This window comes from Schistocerca serialis, chromosome 2 (genome assembly GCF_023864345.2).
Source record: "Schistocerca serialis cubense isolate TAMUIC-IGC-003099 chromosome 2, iqSchSeri2.2, whole genome shotgun sequence".
NCBI lineage: Eukaryota > Metazoa > Arthropoda > Insecta > Orthoptera > Acrididae > Schistocerca > Schistocerca serialis.
Genome location: NC_064639.1, coordinates 1,108,316,672 through 1,108,339,696, shown reverse-complemented (window position 1 = coordinate 1,108,339,696; position 23,025 = coordinate 1,108,316,672). Strand labels below are relative to the sequence as shown.

The 23,025-nt window shown below is 40.5% G+C and overlaps 1 protein-coding gene across 5 annotated transcripts in view; it reads left to right on the top strand.

Moving 5' to 3' along the window:
* The window catches only part of LOC126458565 (coiled-coil domain-containing protein 39), a 502,134-nt gene that overhangs the window by 365,139 nt on the left and 113,970 nt on the right, over positions 1 to 23,025 (top strand). For all 5 annotated transcript variants that reach the window (XR_007585661.1, XM_050095693.1, XM_050095694.1 and 2 more), the window contains one exon: positions 12,714 to 12,968. Coding sequence is in view for 4 of the 5 variants with exons in the window: in XM_050095693.1 (XP_049951650.1) it covers positions 12,714 to 12,968 (255 nt within the window). In the remaining variant the exon portion in view is untranslated. The remainder of the gene's footprint in view (positions 1 to 12,713; positions 12,969 to 23,025) is intronic.

The window sequence follows — 23,025 nt, the reverse complement described above, 5'->3', positions numbered from 1 at the left end:
TTGTTTCGCTAATGATGCGATTCCTCTCTTTTGTTTTTTAATTGTAAGCGGCGGTAGCGTGCACAAAAGCAAGCCATGCCTCGAGCGGCGACAGGTCGTAAACACACATTATCAGATGCGACAGACAATGCATGATACAGTACAGTAATGCATTTTCAGCTTAGAGTGATGTAAACACCTATAACAAAGACAACAGCACTTATCAGATCAAAGAAAAATAAGCAATCAATTCAAACCAGACGAATCACGTGAAAAAGGAAGAGTACCCGTATAAATACGGAAGGAGCACCTGACGTATAGCAATGGCTACCTGATAAAGCTTAACTGCTAAGCTTACGACTCAAACCAAACTACTGTAGCTGTATCGTCATTCATTCGACCTAAATTCTGTCTCATATTACAATGGACCAACTTTGTTTTGATTTGGAGGTGCGGCCTAAAACTATTTTTTTCCCTTGAATTTCGAGTCTCAATTTTCAGATGCAGCTTAGATTCGGGAAATTTTTTTTCCCTTGATTTCGAGTCTCGTTTTTCAGGCGCGGCTTAGATTCGAGTAAACACGGTAATCTGTTCGTTAACCACCTTGAAGCTGTACTGGCCCATTTAACAACCAAAAACAAAGAAATAGTGGTTGCTGGTGATTTCAATGTAGATTTCCTTGAAGACTCTCCCAATAAGAACTTATTTGAGTTAGTAATACTATCATTCAACTTAATTTCCACTGTAAAGTTCCCCTTTAGGGTAGCCAATTGCTCACAAACAGCATTGATAATATCTTTATAGAAAAGTTCAATGAACAAAATTATATTACAAAACCAATAGTCAATGGAGATAAAATTTGTTAAATCTGAGCTCAAGATAATCAGTAAGCCAAAAATTGATTATTTTAGGACACTCTTCAGAGACATTCACTGGACTGATGTTTACAGTGCTCATGTCTTGAATGAAAAATACAACACTTTTGCTTATTTGAACACTGTTTTCCCCTAAAACTTACCAAGGTTAGTGCAAAGTCTACAAAGAAGCCATGCATTACTCAAGGGATAGGGATATCTTGTAAAAAAACAAAATGGGAAACTATATCAGTCAGTCCAAAACAGTTCCAATGTTGATGCTATAGCACATTACAAGAAATACTGCAAAATATTAAAGACTGTAATACGGACATCAAAGCAAATATTTTACAAGGTAGAGATAGTCATATCAGATAACAAAATAAAGACAATATAGGATATAGTGAAGGAGGAGACTGGTAGAACGAGATATGAAGAGGGACAAATAGCATTAAGAGTAAATGATACATTGGTGACAGATGTGTATAGTGTTGCAGAACTTTTTAACAAAAATTTCATAACTGTTACTGAAAAGATGGCGTTGTCAGGTTCTGTAGATGCTGCTATGGAATGCTTAGACCAGACATTTCTAGTAAGTTCCATAATATAATGGAATAATGAATTTGACCCTCACTACCCCAGCAGAAATAATGTCCATCATAAAATCTTTAAAATCAAAAACATCTAGTGGGTGTGATGAAATATCAACAAAGCTAATTAAAGAATGTGATTTTTAGTCAAGTAACATATTAAGCTATCTCTGTAACCAGTTGTTTATCAGTGGAATATTTCCTGAATGATTAAAATAGGCTGAAGTTAAGCCACTGTTTAAGAAGGGAGATAAAGAAATAGCATCAAATTTCCGTCCAATTTCACTTTTGCCAGCATTCTCAAAAATGGTAGAAAGTAATGTACAATCAGCTTTATAACCATCTTATCTCAAATAACATACTGTCAAAGTCACAGTTTAGATTTCTAAAGGGTTCTGATATTGAGAAGGCTATCTACACTTACAGTGAAAATGTGCTTAATTCATTAGATAAAAAATTGCAGGCAACTGGTATGTTTTGTGATCTGTCAAAGGCATTTGACTGTGTAAATCACAATATCCTTTTAAGTAAATTAGAATATTATAGTGTAACAGGAAATGCTGCAAAATGGTTCAAATCTTATATCTCTGGCAGGAAACAAAGGGTGTTATTTGGTAAGAGACATGTATCAAGCTACCAGGCATCATCCAATTGGGAACTAATTACATGTGGGGTCCCACAAGGTTCCATTTCAGGGCCCTTACTTTTTCTTGTGTATATCAATGACCTTTCATCAGTAACATAACCAGATGCCAGGTTCGTTTTGTTTGCCGATGATACAAACATTGCAATAAATAGCAAATCAAGTGTAGTCTTAGAAAGATCAGTTAATAAAATATTTTTGTACATTAATCACTGGTTCCTAGCCAATTCTCTGTCACTAAACTTTGAAAAAACACACTACATACAGATCAGAACTTGTAAGGGGTGTCCCACGAGTATATGCCTAACATATGATGACAAGCAGATAGAAGAAGTGGACAGTGTTAAATTCTTGGGATTACAGCTTGATAATAAATTCAACTGGGAAAAGCACACCACAGAGCTGCTGAAGCGTCTTAACAAATCTCTATTTGCAATGCGAATTGTGTCAGACACAGGGGATATAAAAATGAAAAAGCTGGCATACTATGCTTACTTTCATTCCATAATGTCATATGGGATTATTTTTTGGGGCAATTGATCAAGCCAAGCTAAAGTTTTCTGGGCACAAAAATGTGCAGTAAGATTTATATGTGGTGTGAACTCAAGAACTTCCTGCAGAAGCCTGTTTAGGTAACTAGGGATACTGACTACTGCTTCCCAATATATTTATTCCTTAATGAAATTTGTCATTAAAAATATATCACTTTTCCAAACCAACAGCTCAATTTATGGAATCAATACTAGAAATAAGAATAATCTTCACAAGGATTTAAAGTCACTTAGTCCTGTACAAAAAGGTGTGCATTATTCAGGAACGCACATTTTCAATAACTTGCCAGCAGCCATAAAAAGCTTAACAACCAATGAAATTCAGTTTAAGAGAAGCCTAAAGGATTTATTAGTGGCCAACTCCATTGATGAATTTCTCAGTAGAACCAACTAATTTGTGTGTTTGTGTGTATATATATGAGTACAATATAACTTCTGCACAATTTCAGTGCAGTAATGTGTTCATTGTAAATAAGTGTGTGTGTGTGTGTGTGTGTGTGTGTGTGTGTGTGTGTGTGTGTGTCTGTGTGTGTGTGTGTGTGTGTGTGTGTGTGTGTGTGTGTGTGTTTGTGTGTAAGTACAATCTAACTTCTGCGCCATTTCACTGCAGTAATGTGTTCATTGTAAATAAGTATTATAGTAGTTGTATTACACGTTTATTACCTTATAAATAAATAAATAAATAAATAAACTATTTTTATTTTAAATTCAGTGCATTAGTATTTGTAAAATGATTCTTTCATATAGTGTTCATTAAAAAATGACGATCATTCCACTTGGGACCTGTGGAATGGTACATTAGCTTATTTGTTTGAGTTGTAAATATTTGTCATGTATTGTTGTTTTTCTGACATGTCCCACATCCTGGAGGACCTCCTCACTACGGATCAATTGGAATGAAAGTGAATCTAATCTAATCTCAGTGAGGAAGAAAATGCTGTTGAAATGTGCAGTTTTTCCCCCAGTCACATTTAACCACAAAAGCAGTGATTTCATTTTAAGCAACTTCAATTCCCAATCAAGATTTCATTTGCAACAGCTGTAAACAAGTGTGAGGGTGTCGGGTGGCGGGGGGGGGGGGGGGGGGGGGGGGGGCAGAAGATGGCCAGAGGGGGAGAGGATATGGACATAGAGAGGAGGGAGGAAGAGATGGATAGGAAGAGGGAGAGGAGGAGGAGTGAGACAGGGTATAAGAGTTCATGGACATTGAGAGGGGCTAGGAGGCGATGGACAGAGAGAGGGAAGGAGAGAGAGAACATATATCCAGTTCCTGTACATATTTAGCAATTGCAAAGCATTGCTGGATTCACTAGTATAGAAATAAAAATGTCGTTCATCAGTTATATTAAAGCTGAAGGACACCTAGAATAAAAAAAATAACTTCTTAGTATCTCTCACACATCCCAAGAAATTTCAATAAGAGAGAACTTTGTTAGTAGTGACAATTAATAAGATTTTTCACCTGCATGAACAATTCTACCTTACATTTCACCATCATCGTGAAAGAGACTAATGAAGTTAAGAGTGCTCCCTGATAGAGTACCAAGGGAAGAAGAACAAGAATGTCCACATTCTCAGCACATTACATCCTAAAATAGCAGTGACCAAAGGAGGGAAGAAGAGCCCAGAAACTGTTACCTCTATAATGACACAAAGTGTGTTGTGGACATCATTGATCAAATGATTCATAAATATTCAATTACCAGTGCATATCTTTTGCAATGTTGTAGACATGGTAGCAGTAAATTTGTGAATCATCTACAATTGTAGGGAAGCAGCATACTCACGCCTTATATAATTCAAATCAGTCTTTCCATTGTGTGCCAGCCTAGTCTGCTGTAACTAGCTCTGACGTCATAAATATTGCGCAGTACTTTAAAATGAAGTAAATAACCTGAAACATTTCTAGCATGTCAGGAGTAATACAAAATCAATATGTGTTGGATATCAGTTCAGTAACTTTAAACATTTTCGAAATTTGGATGTTTTTCTGTAAAAATCATTGGCGCAACAGGAAAGAGCTAGAAACTTAAAAATTTATATTTAGATTCCTTTTGCATAATAATTTAGTAGAAACAGTATTCTGGATCTCACAAATTTAAATTTTAGTTGAAATTCATGATTTTCTGGTTTTTGTCTTAGGAATTAAGGAAGCAAGATAGATTAAGTAGGCGAATAAATAAAGCTAGGATGTATAAATTTCAGTAGAAGGGAGATCCGCTATAATCATAAAAATGTGAGAAGTTTCAACAGAATAACTATAAAACTATAGCTATAGTGTATCTTCAAAGAGCAAGTTCAGAGCTCGTCTACTGCATGTAGTGTAATTAAATTAATTCTCTCGCCCAAAATATTTGACTTAGCCACGTTAGACTTTCATTATGATTACTTACTTGTGTGCTGATTGCACAATTAAATTGAAAGCTTCATTGGCCATCAGCAAAGGAAGAAATGATTTATTTGATAACTTAAAGTAGTGCATTACTAGCCCAGCGGCTAGTCGGGAGAGCAGATTTGACCAGGCGTTCCCTTAGCCGTCCGCACCGCGGCTTTATATATAAGAATGCTGCGCGAGAAAAGGAAGGCCCCAGTTTTCTCCAGATGCTGATTAGCTCACCACCTTTGCCGGGAGTCGTGTCGCATCGGTATCATTGCTATAAACAGCCTCGGATGCCGTAATAAGTTACTCTGGATACACGTAACCATGAAATCGTTTTCGAGTGAAGTGTTAATTCTGGGGTGACTTTAATGATCTATCTTCAGTTTGTGTATGTCGTATTTTCACGTGCCGCCGCAGGACAGACATTCTACCATTATTAGCGTGGCGTTTGATGAGCATTGTCATCAAATTATGGCGAGCATTCACTTAAACATTTAATTTGAACAGTTATAGTGGCATCAGCGCATTAGACTCTGAACTGCTCTGGTAGTTGGATTGTGTGGATTCTTTTTGGTCTGTGACTTTGAGAATATAGTGAACATTTTAGAGAGAATGGGTTTTGATTATGAATCCCAGACGATCTCCTAATTCCTCAGGGCTATAAGCTGTAGCTATAAATGTATTTCTCAGATGAAGTGGGCACTAGGAATTCTAATTACAGGCTTCACGTTTTGCCAATCACTTTCTGGTTGCCAATATTGTAGTTAGAGAGCCAGTGTTGAGAACGGCAAACAGCATAAATACAAAACATTTATTCTATTATTCCACCTGCCGCCGCACACAATGAAACACCAAAACTAACTTGAAAAAGAAGGCATTCATTCTATGGCTGATTAAAAAATCTTACAAATGGGAAGCATCAAAGGGCAGGACAAGAACAAGAATGTCAACTGAATGAAGAGCTGACTGTAGTACTGTACAGGAAAAAACAAAAATGCAAAAGAGATGTCAAATTGGAATGTACTAAGGAAACAAGGCCAATGACATTAATTGTGAGAATTGAGGAAAAGCTGATATGTGAAATGAGTACAAAAAGCTCCAATAATCTCCTCAAAGTATGATTTCAATGTTCAGAAACAAATAGGTGAAATAAATGAAGAAATCATAGGAACTTTAGAAATAAGTCACATTCTTGGTAGACATGTAGCATTTTGTGTCAAAAAGTTGCTGCTGTGGTGCCTTGTCCTAGAGAGCAGATTGCTAATACTGCTCCATACTGTTTCTAACCAGCTAGTTGTAATTTCTCCTGTCATGCCATTGATTCCTGCCTGAAGTTAGGCAGAGATATAGATTTGGGGGCAACCGTACCGTAGAATCCCATGGATGGCAGTGCACCAGTATTCCTTGCAAGCACAGATTTTACCGTTGGGCCAACTTGTGGCAATGGTGCAGCACGCATGGATCCAAAAGAGACAAAGTGAAAGCCACTGCAAGCTAGACCTTCGTGCCACGTGGATATTGACGCTGATCACAGATTCTGTGAGTGGATACCTTGTGGGTTGAGTACAAAGTGCAGTCCTCACCGACCTGTCCACGAGTTTCAGCAGACATCGATCGTTCACTCTGTCCCCTTGTGTCCACAAATTTACGACAGCCAGTGAGATGAGAGGTAATTTGTGTATTCGGCTCTCCTTAGCCAATATATCATACTATGCATTTGATCAATGAGGTGTGTTGCACCCTCTGGGGTCAGTGAACAAACTATTTATCACATTCACTCAACTGCGGCAAGTGAAGATTTCAGATTATATCTCTAAGTTTTTCATGTACCAGCCAATGCCAACAAATGTATTATTATGTAATCATGTATTTGATGAATTACCATCACCTGAGCCCATGAGCTGAACTTAGTGCATAGGTATGGCAGTAAAACCTGACTCACAGCACAACGGACTTGATACTGGTGAAAATAACCCATTTCCAACTTGACACGTGACCCTAACTTGATCTATAGGCAAGCACTTGGTGACAGACTTCATTGGCAGAAAAGACGCAGAACCACGAGCAGACTCCCACACAAATGTTTCTATGGTGACCTGTAACCACATGCACGTGGTTTGAACATTGAATGTTTATTCTTTTTGTATATGTGTGTTTCTTCACGTGTGTTGCATTACCCTCAGTGTGTGAAAACTTAGCTATTGCATTATGACAACTACGGAGGAACTCCAAAAGGCAATAGAAGAACTGTTGGGAGCTGGCTCACGAAAATTTCCATGCGCGAAACAGCGCCACACCAGCGCCACCGTCACTGGAACGATGGCTAGCACAGGACACATGTTGGTTAGGCTGCCTGTCGTTTGGCCCCACAATCCTTTAATGTGGTTTAGCCAAGTTGCAAGATGTAGCAAAGATGTTACTTGCAAGCTCACCAAATTTGGGCATGTAGTGACCCAGCTCGATCAAAACTACATGGCCAAAGTATGGAACAATCATGGCCCCACTGATGCATTTCTTGTGTAAACGTCTGAAGGAGCAGTTAATCTGATGGATTTTGTCTTCTGATGAACAATGGGTGCACCAATTGCAGCGCCAAGAGGAATGCGACAATCGAAGACCTTCTTATTTCCTGCGCCAACTGTGGGCCCTCGTGCAATCTGATATGGTTCTGGACTGGCTCTTGTCCACTATCTGTGTGCACAGTCTCCACACGTAGGTGCAATCAGTAATAGCTGCACAGACAGGTATGCAGTTGGATGCTATTACAAACTTGTCCGATCACGTGCGTGATGCGATGGTAACAGCATCTGATTATGATGGCCATAGTAGAATATGACACTGTACCCCAACCTCCGGGGTGGCACACACCTCCCATATCCACTGCCTTAGACACAGTTGGCACACTCATGCCCAGAGGGCAGCAAGCATTGCACCTGCAACAGATCTGACTACAGGTGACACAGCTCGCGCAATCAGCAGTGCAGCAACAGCTGTTTTAATGGTACCCTGCCGACAGCTGAACATCCTCTGAGTATTTACTTTTGGTACCATGATCATTTTGGCAATGAAGCAACTGAGTGTTGTTCACCACGCTTACACCCAAATGCCAGCTGCGACCAGGCCTAGATGCATCTGGCTGCAGTGCAGTATCAAACTGTCTGTTTGTAGTGGAGTGGGGTGGGGGCGTGGGTTATCTCGTCGACACTGGTTAGGATTTGCCCATTTTGTCTCAGATAATGTTAAGAGACCATAGAAAAGCTGAATCTCTGTGTCTTATGGCAGCAAACAGTTTGCCACATAAACATACAGTACTCATCACTGGAATTTAGACCTCGGGCTGTGCCACACAATTGCCTGGGGTTCACTGTGACCAACATCAACAAGCCAATCCTGGGTACAGATTTCCTTGACCATTATGAGCTACCTGCTGACATTGCCAATATCCAACTGATCAATTCTGCAATGAGCTTAAAGACAGTGTGACAGTGACTGCAGGCTCTTCAGCATAAACCCATGGCATGCTCCGGACTGTACACAGACATCCTGGAGAAATTCCTCAAGCCTACTCGCCCATCTGGGGCACTGAGGGGACATGAATGCTCTTCCACATTATAACATGCCTGGCCCTTCCACCTTGTGCTGCATATGTCACCTCACACCCAATAGGCTTGTGATAGCAAAGGCAACCATCAAGCAGTCCATGGTCCTCCGCCTTATATGTAGTACTGAAAAAGGATAATTCATGGCACCCATGTGCGGACTACCATGCACTGAATTTGAGTGCAGTGCTAGGCAGTCACCTGGTGCTCCACCTGCTGGATTTTAACTACGCCTTGGAGGCTCGACTATATTCAGTAAGATAGCTTGTGCAAAGGTGTACAAAATTCATGCTGGAAGACGTATATATAGCACAGCAATTGTCATCCCCCTTTAGGCTGTTCAGGGGTAGGTACACGACCTACGGCCTTTGGAATGCCGCTGAGACTTGGCAGTGGTTTGTGCAGCAATGCTGGCATCATTATAAACCCACTGAAGAGCGTATTCAGGGTAATGGAGATTGAATTTCTACAGCATCTTATCACACCTAGCGGGTCCAAGCCTCTACCGGACAATGTAAGACAATCTTGAACATGCCATGCCCACAGACCCACAAAGGCATCCAGTGATAACTCGGTATGAACCCCTGACTGCAGCATAACACGTCCCCACAGCCAAAAGGAAAGACCCCATTACGTGGACGTACGCAATGGAACAAAGCTTTGACAAGTCCAAAAGGAGTCTCGCCAAAGTGATGCTGCTCACCCAACCAATGCACATTAGCTGCAGTTGTAGAAACCAGCCAGATTGCTATGGGAGCTGCACTCTAACATTGTGTTGACAACAGCTAGCAGCTGCTCAGTTTCTTTTCCCACGAGTTATCAGTTTCACAGCCCTCATGGAGCATGTACATCTGCGAGTTTCTTAGATGTACCAGGCAGTGAAGTACTTCTGTTGTTCAGTAGAAGCCACTCTTTCATTATTTTCAGTGACCACAAGCTGATAACACATGTATTTTGGAACAGCAACATCAGTTGTTCGCCGCTCCAATAACAACAGCTGGAGTGTGTCGCAGTTCATCATGGACATTCACCTCATTTCCGGGATGGACAACATCATCGCCGACTGCTTGTCCCACAGTTGTGTTGTCTGCTCTCCTGTGAATTTTGAGAACATTGCACAAGAACAGGAGTATGGTGAACAATTGGATAGCTCCCGCCACGACACCTCCAGTGGTCTATGACTGGAGCTATTACCCATTCCCAGTTCATCCTGCAAGATTTGGTGTGACTTTTCTATAGACACTCATAGCCCATTGCTCCCAAGAAGTTCCACCTCAGTGAATTCAACTGCTTCCATGGGCTTTCACATCCTGGTGCAAAGACCACAGTTACGCTCATTGCCACGTGTTTTGTCTGGGTGGGACTCCAGAAAGACTGCTGGCGATGTGCATGCACCTGCACTGCATGCCAGCATGCTGAAGTCAGAAGTCATACCCATGCTCCCATCGGCTCCTTCCTTTCTGTGATGCACTGTTTCACACCCATTGGCTCCTTCCTTTCTGTGATGCACTGCTTCGCACTTTTCCACGCAGTCAGTGTCAGCATGCTCTTTTCCAAAGCAAGAGATGACTACTGACAATGGCCAACTATTTCATGCACTGGCCAGAGGCAACACCAATACCAGATATCACAGCCAAGACCATCACTACTGCCTTTGTTGACACCAAGATGGCTCACTTCAGCTGCCCCAGTCATGTAATAACAACAGATTGCAGCCGCCAGTTCAAAAGCGCACTGTTTACATGTGTCACCTGATTGTGTGTTGTGTGGCTATCGCCCAATGTCTAATGGGTTGGTTGAATGGCTCCATCGAACACTGAAAGTGTTCCTGAGGTGTCGTGATGTCACCTGGACAGAGGCACTTCCAATCATACTCATCAGCCTCCGAGTAACACTGAAGGATGAGATTGCCGTTACACCTGCAGACTCATCTGTGGTCAATCGCTCACCATCCCTGGTGAATTCTTGTAGGAGGTACCACTGTCACATGATGCCTCATCCCCACCACTGGTAGGATGCGTGCATGGTCAGATGGCTGGTCCCCGACCACAGTCGATGATGTGGCATAGCTCTGGCAGAGTATCTGTTCATGCTGATTTACAGTGCATAGGCACAGTATAGCCACCATTTAGCTTGTGCTTCTCAGGACCGCACCGTGTGGTCATCCACTATGAGAAGACTCTGCAGATCAAATTCTATAGCAAGCCATCTAAAGTTGCCATGACAAACTCAAGCCAGCTTATGTTCTGACTGTTCTAGCTGACAGTCACTTCTTTTACCAAGTGGAGGACCTGACAACTGGACAGGCAGAGCCCAGTCACATAGCTACCGGTGACTCACCGACTCTGCCAACTGCCAACTAGAAGCCATGTACACCTCAAGTTACCCCACCCACCCAGACAGACGCTTGGACCATAACCTTCACAGGTGCGCTCACTGCCCCTACCACAGCAGCCAGCGGACTAGTTCATGCAAGATGGCTGCCGTGGGTGTTTCAAACACCCATGCTGCATTATAATGACATCATACTGCATGATGCAACTTGCACGCAACCCGCCTGCTGCCTGCCATTTAGGCACTGTCTCCATCGGGCCGCCTTATCAGCTGTGATCTCTTCTCCAGTTGAGCTCAGGACTTCACTTCCCATCTCACTAGCTGTTTGTCTGTTGCAGCTCCTGGATGTGCTGTCATGTGTCCCTGAATGTGACTGCATGAGGCATTGAGGCTGCATTGACTCCCACATCAGTCTCTGCATTGCATTCTCAACAAGCTCCAGACACCACCCTGCACATCTCCAGGCTTGTCCATTGCAGTTTCCGGAATTCCATTCAAGTCCCAACAAATCTGTGTTTGCACAAGCCTAGACTCTCCATAGTCTCCATGCCCCCAGTGTCATGCAGGTGTCATGCATCGAGGACCACACTGTGTTTCCGCGTCAGATGTGTCAGGAACTCATTGCCTTTTGAACAGCACATCCATGTAAATGACGTATTCATGTCTTTAATTCGTGTTAGCCAGACTTTGTTTGTTTACCAGTGCCCTCCATGCCATCCAGTCACCATTAACTGGCATACCGCCATCACACTTGCGCTGATGTCAGCACGAAGCATGCAAGGCCCAAACATCTGCGGGCTGCAGACCTATTGCTTTTGCTCTCTGCTCTCCAAGTGTGAATCTGTGAGGCAGCCTTATCACAGAGTTTCAAGGATGGCAGCACACTAGTATTTGTCCATGAATGCAGATTTTACCATTAGGCCAACCTGTGATAGTGGTGCAGTGCCCACAGGTGCAGAAGGCACAAAGCAAAAGCTAGTGTGCTCTATACCTCTGTAGCATGTGAACGTTCACACCAATCATGGAATCTGTCAGTCGCCTACCACATGGCTCGAGTACAATGTGCACTCCCCACCGACGGTTTCGCAAATCTGAACACGCGCCGATCATTCGCTCCATTCTGTTGCATCCACAAATTAAATGCACCCTGCAAGACGGGAAGTAATTGGTGTGTTCAGCCAGATCTGTGTCCTTTGTCTTTCCGCAGCTGTGAGATATTACTATTCCCTTAATCACTGAGTAACTTGCACCCTTCGAGATCAGTGGTCATTCTATTTACCGCAGTCACACGACCACAGCGTGTGAACATTTCAGTCATTACCTCTAAGTCCTTAATGTACCAACTGATGCTAAGAAATTTATTATTATGTAATCATGTGTTTGATGAATTACAATTATCTGAGCCTACACCCTGAACTTAGAGCTTGGGTGTGGTAGTAAAAGCTGGCTCACCACATAACATACTTAAAAGGAGTGAAAATAACCCATTTCTCACTTCACTTTTATTTTATGATCATTGACAGTGTTTGCAACATGACCAATTGCGTAGCAGTTGCTATATGTATTAAGTACCTGTTCCAGTTACTTGACAGAAAAAGTTTAAACTAACCTTCAAGAAATGTATAATTAATATAAGGCCTTACATGTTACTATTTTACATTTTTCATAAATGATGATAAATTTTAAATACCCATTATTATCATTATCCTTAGGACATATCATCACAGCTATTGATTATTCATTCAGTTGTTCCTTGGTTAATAATTTGTATAAAACTTTACAGAAGAGTGTTCATGGACTGACAACTGAGGTTACCAAGCATACTGCAGAACTAGAAAGGTTACAGGGAAGGCGAAGGGATGCAGCACATCTTGCAGAGGGTGGTCAGCGCCAGCTGATGGTATTGAAGGAACGTTCCCAGGAACGACAACTAGAAGTAAATATGTTGCAGTTCCGTGTCAGTCAAGCAGAGAGGGCATTAGCCAATGAAGACAACCATGTGTTCTCACTTGAAAGACAACAGCTTGAATTACAAAGGGTAATAATTTTAAACTTACTATTCTGAAAAATAAATGAAACAAATAGAATATTAATTTACCAATACTGAACATTCATTTAAACACAGAATTTTTTTCACTAAGCAGTAATTCAGCTGCTTATTGTATTCACAGAAAACTTAAGTGCTTGCCGTCACCATGCTGTTAGTTATGAATTTAACTTTACTGCTACACAGGGTGAGGCAACTAATTTAATCACCTAACTCTTCTCTTATTAAACACTTTTATAATCTTCTTTCACATGGAATAGTGACCAGAAGCTCAAGAAACAAAGAACAATCTATTTTTCTTATTTATTGTTTGGTCACTATTTGTCTGGTGAAGAAATTTTACAGTTACTGTATCTTTAACAAGTCAAAAGCTGCTTGCAGTGATACATTTAAGTGGTTCAACCAGGTCATTAGTTCCTCTTAGATAGAAATGAGGTTAGAATTTATTTATTTATCTATTTATTTCTCCTGATAAGATTAGAGCCTTCAGATCCCTTCTCACATCTTACCAGACATCATTTAACAAGACAGTATTGCAATTTATATAGCACATGAAAAGTATAAGTCATAATGATAATAATTATTATTATAATACTAACATTATGTGTAATACTGAATATATATGAAATTTAAGAAAAGGCAGCAACTTCCTTATTATATTCTTGTTGAATGTGAGTAGCAACATCTACCAGTACAGGAGGAATCAATATGGAGAAGAAGATGATTGGTCAGAAGAAGAAAGAGGAACAATTGAGTAAGATTAGCAGATGATACAGAAGGAAAGAACATAAATAGAAAGGCTTGAGGAAAATATAGGGATTTACACTGTGACAGACATCCTGGTTCCTTGTGGGATGGACAGAAGGCAGTTGGGTTTTGCCTAGAGGGGAACCTGTAGTAATGATAGCAGCTAAGGCTTTAATCTTCTCTTGAATTCAGAGTGATTTAGAATAAGATGTAGGTTACAGGGTAATTGTTCCACACATGTGGCTGAAATGGAGAAGGAGATTTAGTGTTACACAAGATGTTGGACATATTCGATTTGGTGATGCAGCTATGGAAAGATGATGGTTATCTGATATGTGAGGAGAGGTGCTGAGGGACACCAGTGACTAAGAAACTGATGAAGTGAACAAAACGTGAATATGGCTCAACCTATCTGGTTGCAGCCAACCTGACTGAATACAGGAAGGACTGATATGATAAAACAACCTAAATGTTGCACTCATAACTTACACAAGTATTCATAGCTAACTTGAATTGTTTGGACTTCTCACTATTTGTGTTGTGTTGATGTGTATGACACTATTAAAGGTTTGAACTTCACTAATTTTTGTTTTATTTCAGGTGGAAGTATTTTTGTAAGTTTTTGTGTTGCATAAAGGCATTTAAGGTCTTTATCTGTTCTTTTTTCATACAAGAATTGGACACTGCTAAGATGTTTTGAAGAAACTGTTTCAAGAAGATGTCCAATGTTCAACTTTCGGTGTGACCTGATGTTGAACTGTGACTTCACAGGATCTAGTATAAAATCCAGGTTTTGTGTTCATCGTGATACTGAAAAAAGATTAGCATTCATACCTGATACAGTAGTTTAATATCCCACTAGCAGAGGCATCTTAAAGATGAAGAACTGTCTCAGCTTTTCTGCATGGTGGACAAAATTTGCTCTAGGTCTGTTAAAAGAACCATCCTGATGTTTGTCTTAAGTGACATATGGAAGCCGCGAAATATCTGAGTCACAATGAACCACCTGGATATGAGTTACTTTTCTTAAAATCTGACTTCCAATTCATTTTGAAAATGTTGTGCTTTATAGTTTATTCATGCATCTAGAACATGTATTAATGAGAAAATGTTGAAGAAATAAAGCCGCCAGTCAGCTAGTAGAGAAAGCTGATAGACATGTTGAAGTTTTGAACATATTATGGAGGAAAATAATTTAATTCTAATGATGAACTTGTGTTAACCAGTTCGATGTAGAAATCAGCCGAAGTTGCAAAATTCAGTTTTTTTTATTTAATTGATGATTGGTTTTGTGTCCTAGAACCATTCTCAAGTCATCTAAACAGGAGAAATGGTGTATTACATCACAGTGCAACCTGTGTATGTTTGTCCTGCCAATGGCACTGAGAAACTTGACTTAGACACAAGTATGTACAATATTAAGATGTTTTGTGTGCTGTCATGGAACACACCATTTTTTCTGCCTGAATGATTTGAGACTGGATTCTGATACCCTAAACCAATCACTGGTTAGATAAAAAGAACTGAATTTCATAACTTTAGCCGTTTTCTGCATCAATTTGAAGACGTCTTGGTGTTGTAGTCATCAGTCCAGTTCTGGTTGATACAGCTCTTCTCACTAGTCTATCCAGTGCAAACCTTTTCATCCCTGTGTAATTATTGCAGCCAACATCCACTTGAATCTGCTTACTGCAGCTGCAGTCAGGTCTTTGTTTCTCACTACAGACCCCCCTTCTTCACACTCTTCGTTTCATTACCAAACCTATATTGCTTGATGCCCCACTCTGTGTCATGTCAAATGATCCTTTGTTTTAATCGGGCTATAAAATTTTTCTTTGTGATTCGATTCTGTAACTCTTCATTATTATCCCATCTACCCATATAAACTTCAGCAATCTTCTCATGTAGTGCCAGATTTTTAGAGCTTCTGTTCTCTTCATGTCTGTATTGATTATCACCCCTGTTCCACTTTTGTGCAAGGGTACACTCATCACAAATACCTCCACAGAAGACTTCCTCACACTTAACTTTATATTTCTTGTTAATAAATTTCTCGTTTTTCAGAAATGAATTTCTCACTAATGCAGTCTATATTTATTTCCTCTTTACTTCTGCCATCATAAGATATTTTGCTCCAAAAATAACACAATTCATCTCCATATTTTCACTATCTCATTTCCAAATTTAATTCCCTCAGCATCATCACCTGTTTCAGTTTGACAACACTACATTACCCTTGTTTTATTTGTGTTCAGCTTATAATCTCTTTCCAAGATAGTAGCCATGCCTTTCCAAGTTTTTGCCATCTGTGATAGAATCACAGTATCATCAGCAAATGTTCAGTTTTAATTTCTTCTTCATGAACTTCAATTCCTTTTCCAAATTTTTCCCTGGTTTCCTTTACTAGTTGCTCAAGCTACAGATTGAATAACACCCTATTCTCAATCCATTCTCAATTTCTGCCTTCCTTTCACCTCCTTTGACTCTTATTGCTGCAATCTGGTGACTACACAAGTTGAATTTTATCCTACCTTGATAATTTCAGGGAGTGTCCTCCAGACAATATTATGAAATGCTTCCTATAAATCTACAAATGATATAAATGAAAGTTCGATTTTTTTCCAATCTATATTTTAAAGAAGTCATGGGTCATTGTTACATTGTAACTAATCTTCCGTGAGGTTGAGCTCTGCTAGTCTTTCTGTTTGTGTGTAAATAATTTTTGGGATTATTACACTCTTCTTTAAGTCTAAGGGTATATTGCCTGTACATATATTTCATACCAAATGGAATAGTTATGTCATTTTTGCTTCTCACAAAGATCTTAATAATTTAGAGAGAATATTTCTGTTGGTCTCTGGTTGCAACTTACGTCTTCCCATGCTCTGTCAAATTCTTCTCGCAGTATCATATATTCTATCATGTCTTCATGTACTTCCTTTTCCCTATCCATTAACACTGCTTTCAAGTTTCTTTCCCTTGCATAGATCTTCTACATATTCCTTCCACCTTTCAGTTTTCCACTGTCTCACCAACTGATCTCCTGATATTCGTAGAGTTACTTTTTGTCAGAAGACTTCTTTAATCTTTCTATGTATCACATCTAATGTAAATGGATGCATAAAAAGTATACTCACCAAATGGCAGCAGGAGAAAACACATATAAAGGTATTGAAATATACAAGCTTTTGTAGCCAGTGGCTCCTATTTCTGACAGAAGGGTTGAAGGGGAAGGAAGAGGGGCAGGAAATAGGTAGAGTTCAGAAAACTCGTTGAGAGCCACAGGTTAGCAAACTTACTGGACATGATGTGAAGGAAAGACTGATTCAAATGGTTCAAATGGCTCTGAGCACTATGGGACTTAACATCTGTGGTCATCAGTCCCCTAGAACTTAGAACTACTTAAACCTAACTAACCTAAGGACATCACACACATCCATGCCCGAGGCAGGATTCGAACCTGCAACCGTAGCAGTCGCGCGGTTCCGGACTGAGCGCCTTAACTGCGAGACCACCGCAGCCGGCAGGAAAGACTGATTATTAGGGACTGCACCAGAAGAGATTTTAAAACCTGAGAGCCTAAAGTTGTAAGAAAGGGTAAAATGAAAAACAGTGATTACTGACAAAATGATGTGCATGAATTAATAAGAGCAGAAAGCTAAATGCGTTGTATGTGGTAGAGGTTGGGGCTGAGAAGAACAGACATCTCAGAAAGTAAAAGATATCAAAAACAAAAAGAGAGTGAGGAAAGGAATCATTACTGAGAAGAAATGCTGAGACATAAGAAATTAACATGGATTAAGACCAGGTGGGTGGTGAGAACCAAGGACATCTTGTAATGACAGTTCCCACCTGCGGAGTTCTGGGTCACTGGTGTCTGGTGGAAGAAACCAGATGACATGAGGCTATGACTGTCATGTTGTAGACCATCCGCCGCAAGAGAATACTGTGTGTTATCAGTATACAACCTATAACTTTTTGGTAGTCCTGCCAATATAAAAGATTAAAGAAATGTTCAGCAGCAGACAGATCATGTAATGTGAGATGTGGGTATAGAGGGAGGTGGCATTAATAGTGACAAGCAAGTTATGTGGTGGGACTGATAAGGACACTGCAGAGATTGGGAGAGCAACAAAAAGCTGTTCTAGGCGTGGTGGACAATATCTCAGACTTAATGGATCTCATTTCAGGGCATGATTTTAGGAAGCCATGACCTTGTCAAAGTAGCTGATTAATACATTCAAGACCAGGATAATACTGAGCGATGGGAGGTGAGCTCCTCAGTTGTTTTTTTAAGGGATCAGCAGTATCAGGATTGGGTGTGATGTTCGAGGAAATCTACTTTTGAACTAAACTGGTGGTGTAATTATGTCCAGTGAAGGCTGTGGTGAGAATGATGGTGTGTTGGGGTAAAGAATCTGTATCTGAATAAATATGTTTGCTTCGAATGCCAATGCTTTTTGGGAGGGATGTTTGACGTGGAAAGGAGGGTAACTGTGAGAATGTAAGTATTGTTGTTTGTTAGTAGGTTTAATGTGTTGAACAGAAGTGTGTAGATGACCCTTGGTGATGATGAGGTTAACATCAAGGAAACTGGCATGGGAGTTGAAATAGGATCATGTGAAATTTAATTGGCAGAATGTATTCAGAGATTCCAAGAATTTTAACAGGTCAGTCTCTCGATACTTCCGTATGGCAAAGATGTCATCATATCTAAACCAAACCAGAGGCTGAAGATTTATGGATTCCAGAAAATCACTCTTCAACTGATCCATGAGAAGGCTGGCATAAGGAAGAGCCAATCTGGTTCCCATGACCATGCCCCTGACCTGTTTGTGTGCCCACCCCTCAAAGGTAAAGCAGCTGCTGGTTAGTATAAAGTTGATTAAGGTGAGCACCAAGGACATCATAGACTAAGCACTGATCGAGGAAATGTTCAGCAGCAGGCAAACCACTTACATATGTGAGATGTTGGTATAGAGGGTGGTGACATTAATGGTGATAAATGAAGTGTGTGCTGGAAGCAGAAGGGGCACAGATTGCAGACGATCTATGAAATGGTTGGTGCCTTTATTATAGGAGGGAAGTCTTTGTACTATAGGTTACAGGTGCAAATCAACTAAGACAGTTTTATGTTCGGTGGGTGCTTTGAAGCCAGCAACTATGGGATGGCCAGGTTGATTGGGTTTGTTGATCTTTGGAAGAAGATACATGGTTTGGGTGAGGTAAGAAGTTCCATGGATTGAGGTGTTAGTCCTTGTGAGGCCCAGGGGTTTCAAGGAGGGATTTTAGGTCAATCTGAGCAATGCTGGATGTTAGAAATTCTTGGAAGGCTTATAAGAAATGATTTTGTGGTAGTGGTGGTGTATCAAGTTGAGATCGTGGTCAGAATGGCTCAGAGCAGAGTCCAGTGTCAGGTTTGCTGTTAGAAATCGTTTGGGATTGGGTTGCAAAGTGATATTTCCTGTTGACATTGTGTGTGAAGGAAAGTATGTCCTCCACCAGAGCAGTGTGATGAAAAATAGGTTTAGGGCTGAAAATTAGACCCTTAGATAATATAGATAATTCATGAGGGGAGAATGCCTTCAGTGATAGGTTGTGAACACTGCAAGATTGTACTGGTTCCTGTGATCATGAGTTCTCATCCTCTTACTTAAGGCACTCATCCCTCCTGAATTATCTAAGGGTCTCACTTTCAGTCCTAAACTTGTTTTGCTTTTGTGAAGGATCTGTTTTCCTTCACACATAATGTCAACTGGAAATATCACTTCACAGCCCAATCCCAAAATATTTCCAACAGCAAACTTGACATTGAACCCTGCCTTTGAACAGTTCCAACTGCACCCCAACTTGATCCACCTCCACTATCTTGAAATCATCTCTTCAAGCCTTCCAAGAATTCCTCACATCCACCATTGCTTCACAACTCTTCCTCATGTCGATACAACATGACCCTTATCTGTCCTCTGGACTCTGTGCTCCCTAAAAGCTAATGACTCCATTGTTATCCTTCCAGCAGACAAAGGATCTACCACTGCGATACCTGGCCGAAAGGAGTATGTTAGTGAAGGTAAATGCCAGCTGTCTGACACCTCTACATACAGCATCTGCCATCAAGATCCCATCCCTGTGATTCAAGCTGACCTGCAGTCCCTCCTTAAATCCTCAGCCCCCCCCCCCCCCACACAAGGACTAACACCTCAATACACAGAAACCCAATAATCCTCGCTATCCTATTCTTGCAGGCTTCAAAGCATTCGCTAAACATATATCCACCTTAGTTGATCAGCACTTGCAACCCATAGTACAAGACTTCCCTCCTATGTTAAGGATGCCAACCATTTCCTGGATCACATGAAATCTGTGCCCCTCCCATTCCCACCACATAACTTGCTTGTCGCTATTAATGCCACCTCCCTCTATACCCACATCTCACATTACATGATCTGTCTGCTGCAGAACATTTCTTTAATCAGTGCCCACCAGATTCCAGACCTGATTCATGCTCAACTTAATCAGCTTTATATGTACCAACAACTACTTCACCTTTGAGGGGCAGACCTACAAACAGATCAGAGGCATGGCCGTGGACCCTGGGATATCTCCTTGCTATGTCAATCTTTTCATGGGTCACTTGGAGGGGGCTTTCTGTGATTCATAAGCCTTCAATCCATGGTTTGGTTTAGATACAATGCTGACATCTCTGTCATATGGACTTATGGGGAGGCTGACCTGTTAAAATTCATGGAATCTCCAAGTACAATCTCCCAATTAAATTTCGAATAGTCCTGTTCTGAATCCCATTCCACTTTTCTTTATGTTGATCTCATCTTTCAAAGGAAACACATTTGTTCAGATGTACACTCTTAACAGCAATACACCACCATTTTCATCCTAGCTGTCACTGCCACCAGCCTAGTTCAAAAGCAGATTTCCTGGACTATCACATCCAATCCTGCTACTGCTGATCCCTCCAAAAAAACATCTTGGGCGTACACTTCTGGTCACTCAGTATTATTATTTTGGTCTTGAATGTATTCATCAGCTACTTTGAGAGGGCTATGACTTCCTCTAATCTTGCTCTGAGATGAAGTCCATTCGTCTAACATTTTGCCTACTATACCTAGCATAGCTCTTTGTCTCCCTCTGCATATTCTTAGTATCCTTGTCAGACCTAAGCTCATTCTGCACCCATTTCCCTGCCCCTGTGACCACATCCACTGTAAGACTTGCCATACGCAACCTCCTACCACCAGCTTTACCAGCCCTATAACTGGCAAAAATATACTATTAAAGAAATAGACACCGGTGAAATGACACATGTTATGTACCAGCTATTATGCAAACACTATCTGGCCTTTTACATTGGCATGGCTACCAACAAGTTATCAGTTACAGTGAATGGTAATAAGCAGCAGGTGTACATTGGCAATGCATAATATCCTGTTGCTTAGCATTCTCTACACCATGACAGCCATGATCTCATTTCTTGTTTCACCATACATGCCAATTGGATTCTTCCCCCAGACACAAGTTTCTCAGAACTATGCATGGGTGAACTGTCATTACAATATGTCCTTGGTTCTCCTCACATATCTGGTCTTAACCTACATTATTTCTTCTGTCTCAGCATTGCTTCTCAGTAACTGTTCCTTCTTCACTCCATTTTTGTTCTCAGTATCTTTAATTTTCTGACCTGTGTATTTTTTTTATTTTCTGACCTTTCTTCCCCCCCCCCCCTCCCCCCCCTTTCTCCTCTACAACATGCAATGTACTTAACTTTTCACTCTAAGTAACTCAAACACATTGTTTTGTCAGTAATCTCTGTCTTGTTTATTACCATATCTTCCACCTTCAAACTCTAAGGTTTCAAGTATAGACCACTGCAGTCTCCAACAATCAGTCTTTCCTTCCTATCCTGTCCAATAAGTCTCACCTGATCTTGGGTTCTGAGCAAGTTTTCTGAACTCTCCCCATTTCCTAAACCTCACCAGTCCTTTTCTTCCGCCCCTCTTCCTTCCCCTTCAACCGTTGTACCAGAAGAAGGAGCCACTGGCTCCAAAAGCTTGCAGTTTTCAATATCTTTATATGTTTTATCATGTTGCCACTGTGTGAGTAGATTGTTTATCAGTCCAATTACGTTACATTTTCAAAAATTGATTATTATTGTTAGCATACATCACATTTGTCTTTTCCATAATCATGCAAGCTTCTAAAGCTTTTCATGTCTCTTCTAATGAATCCTGCTTTGCCATTTGCCCTACTTGTCAATTTCATTTGACATACTTCTTTATTTGAGCAAATGTGTTTGTTCAGATGCTGATCTTTACAGCAACACAACACAATTTTCGCCTCAGCCTTCACTGGACATAATAACCCCACCAACCTAGATCAGAAGCAGATTTCCCAGGCCATCACATCCAACCCTGGTGCTACTGATACCTCCAAAAAGCAACTGATGGGTACACCTCTTGTCACTCAGGGTTCTGGGTGACTTTTCCAATTTCCTAAACTTCACCAGTCCTTTTCCTTTATCCTTCTTCAGTTCTTCTGCCAAAACAGGAGCCACTGGTTCTGAAAGCATGCTCATTACCACAACCTTTATACATGTTTTCTCCTGCCAGCACTTGGTGAGTATTTTTTTATCTGTTCAACTATACAAAGTGTCCATAAAAGAGAGTGCCATTTTCAATGGTATATTATAACAGATTGATTTAGGTTACTTACTACAATTCATACATCAAACTGAAGGTAAACTAACCTAGTTTTTCTTACATGTGTTCAATATGGGCACCACAAGTCCAGAGTAATTGAAGCAAGAAAGCCACAACCTCTTCAATTAGTGAATTGTAGTTTATTAGCTTTAAACATACACAATCTAAATCATTTGACCCCTATACAGGGCACACATCAAAAGTGTAGTAAAATTTCACCAAATTGTAGAACAGCTGACATTAATAAAAACATCCTAATAATAAAACAAGTTTCATATATATACATGCAATGAAAAAATCTGATACTAAATTATCCCTTTGTTCAAATAGCCATTTGATCCTAATGAATTCTTCTATCGACTAGTAACATTTCTCTCACAGAATATGCTGTAGATCCCCCCCCTCTTTTTTTTCTTTCTTTCTTTCCCAGAACAGTATGATCACCAACCTACTGGCAACAACATAAAGCCATCCAGGTGATAGCAGCGTCATCTGGCAAAGAATGACTGCTGGTCAGGAAAATGTTCAGTGCATGTAGAGTCAGTGATCATGCTGTCCTTGTACTGGGAAAGACAAAGAATCTATCC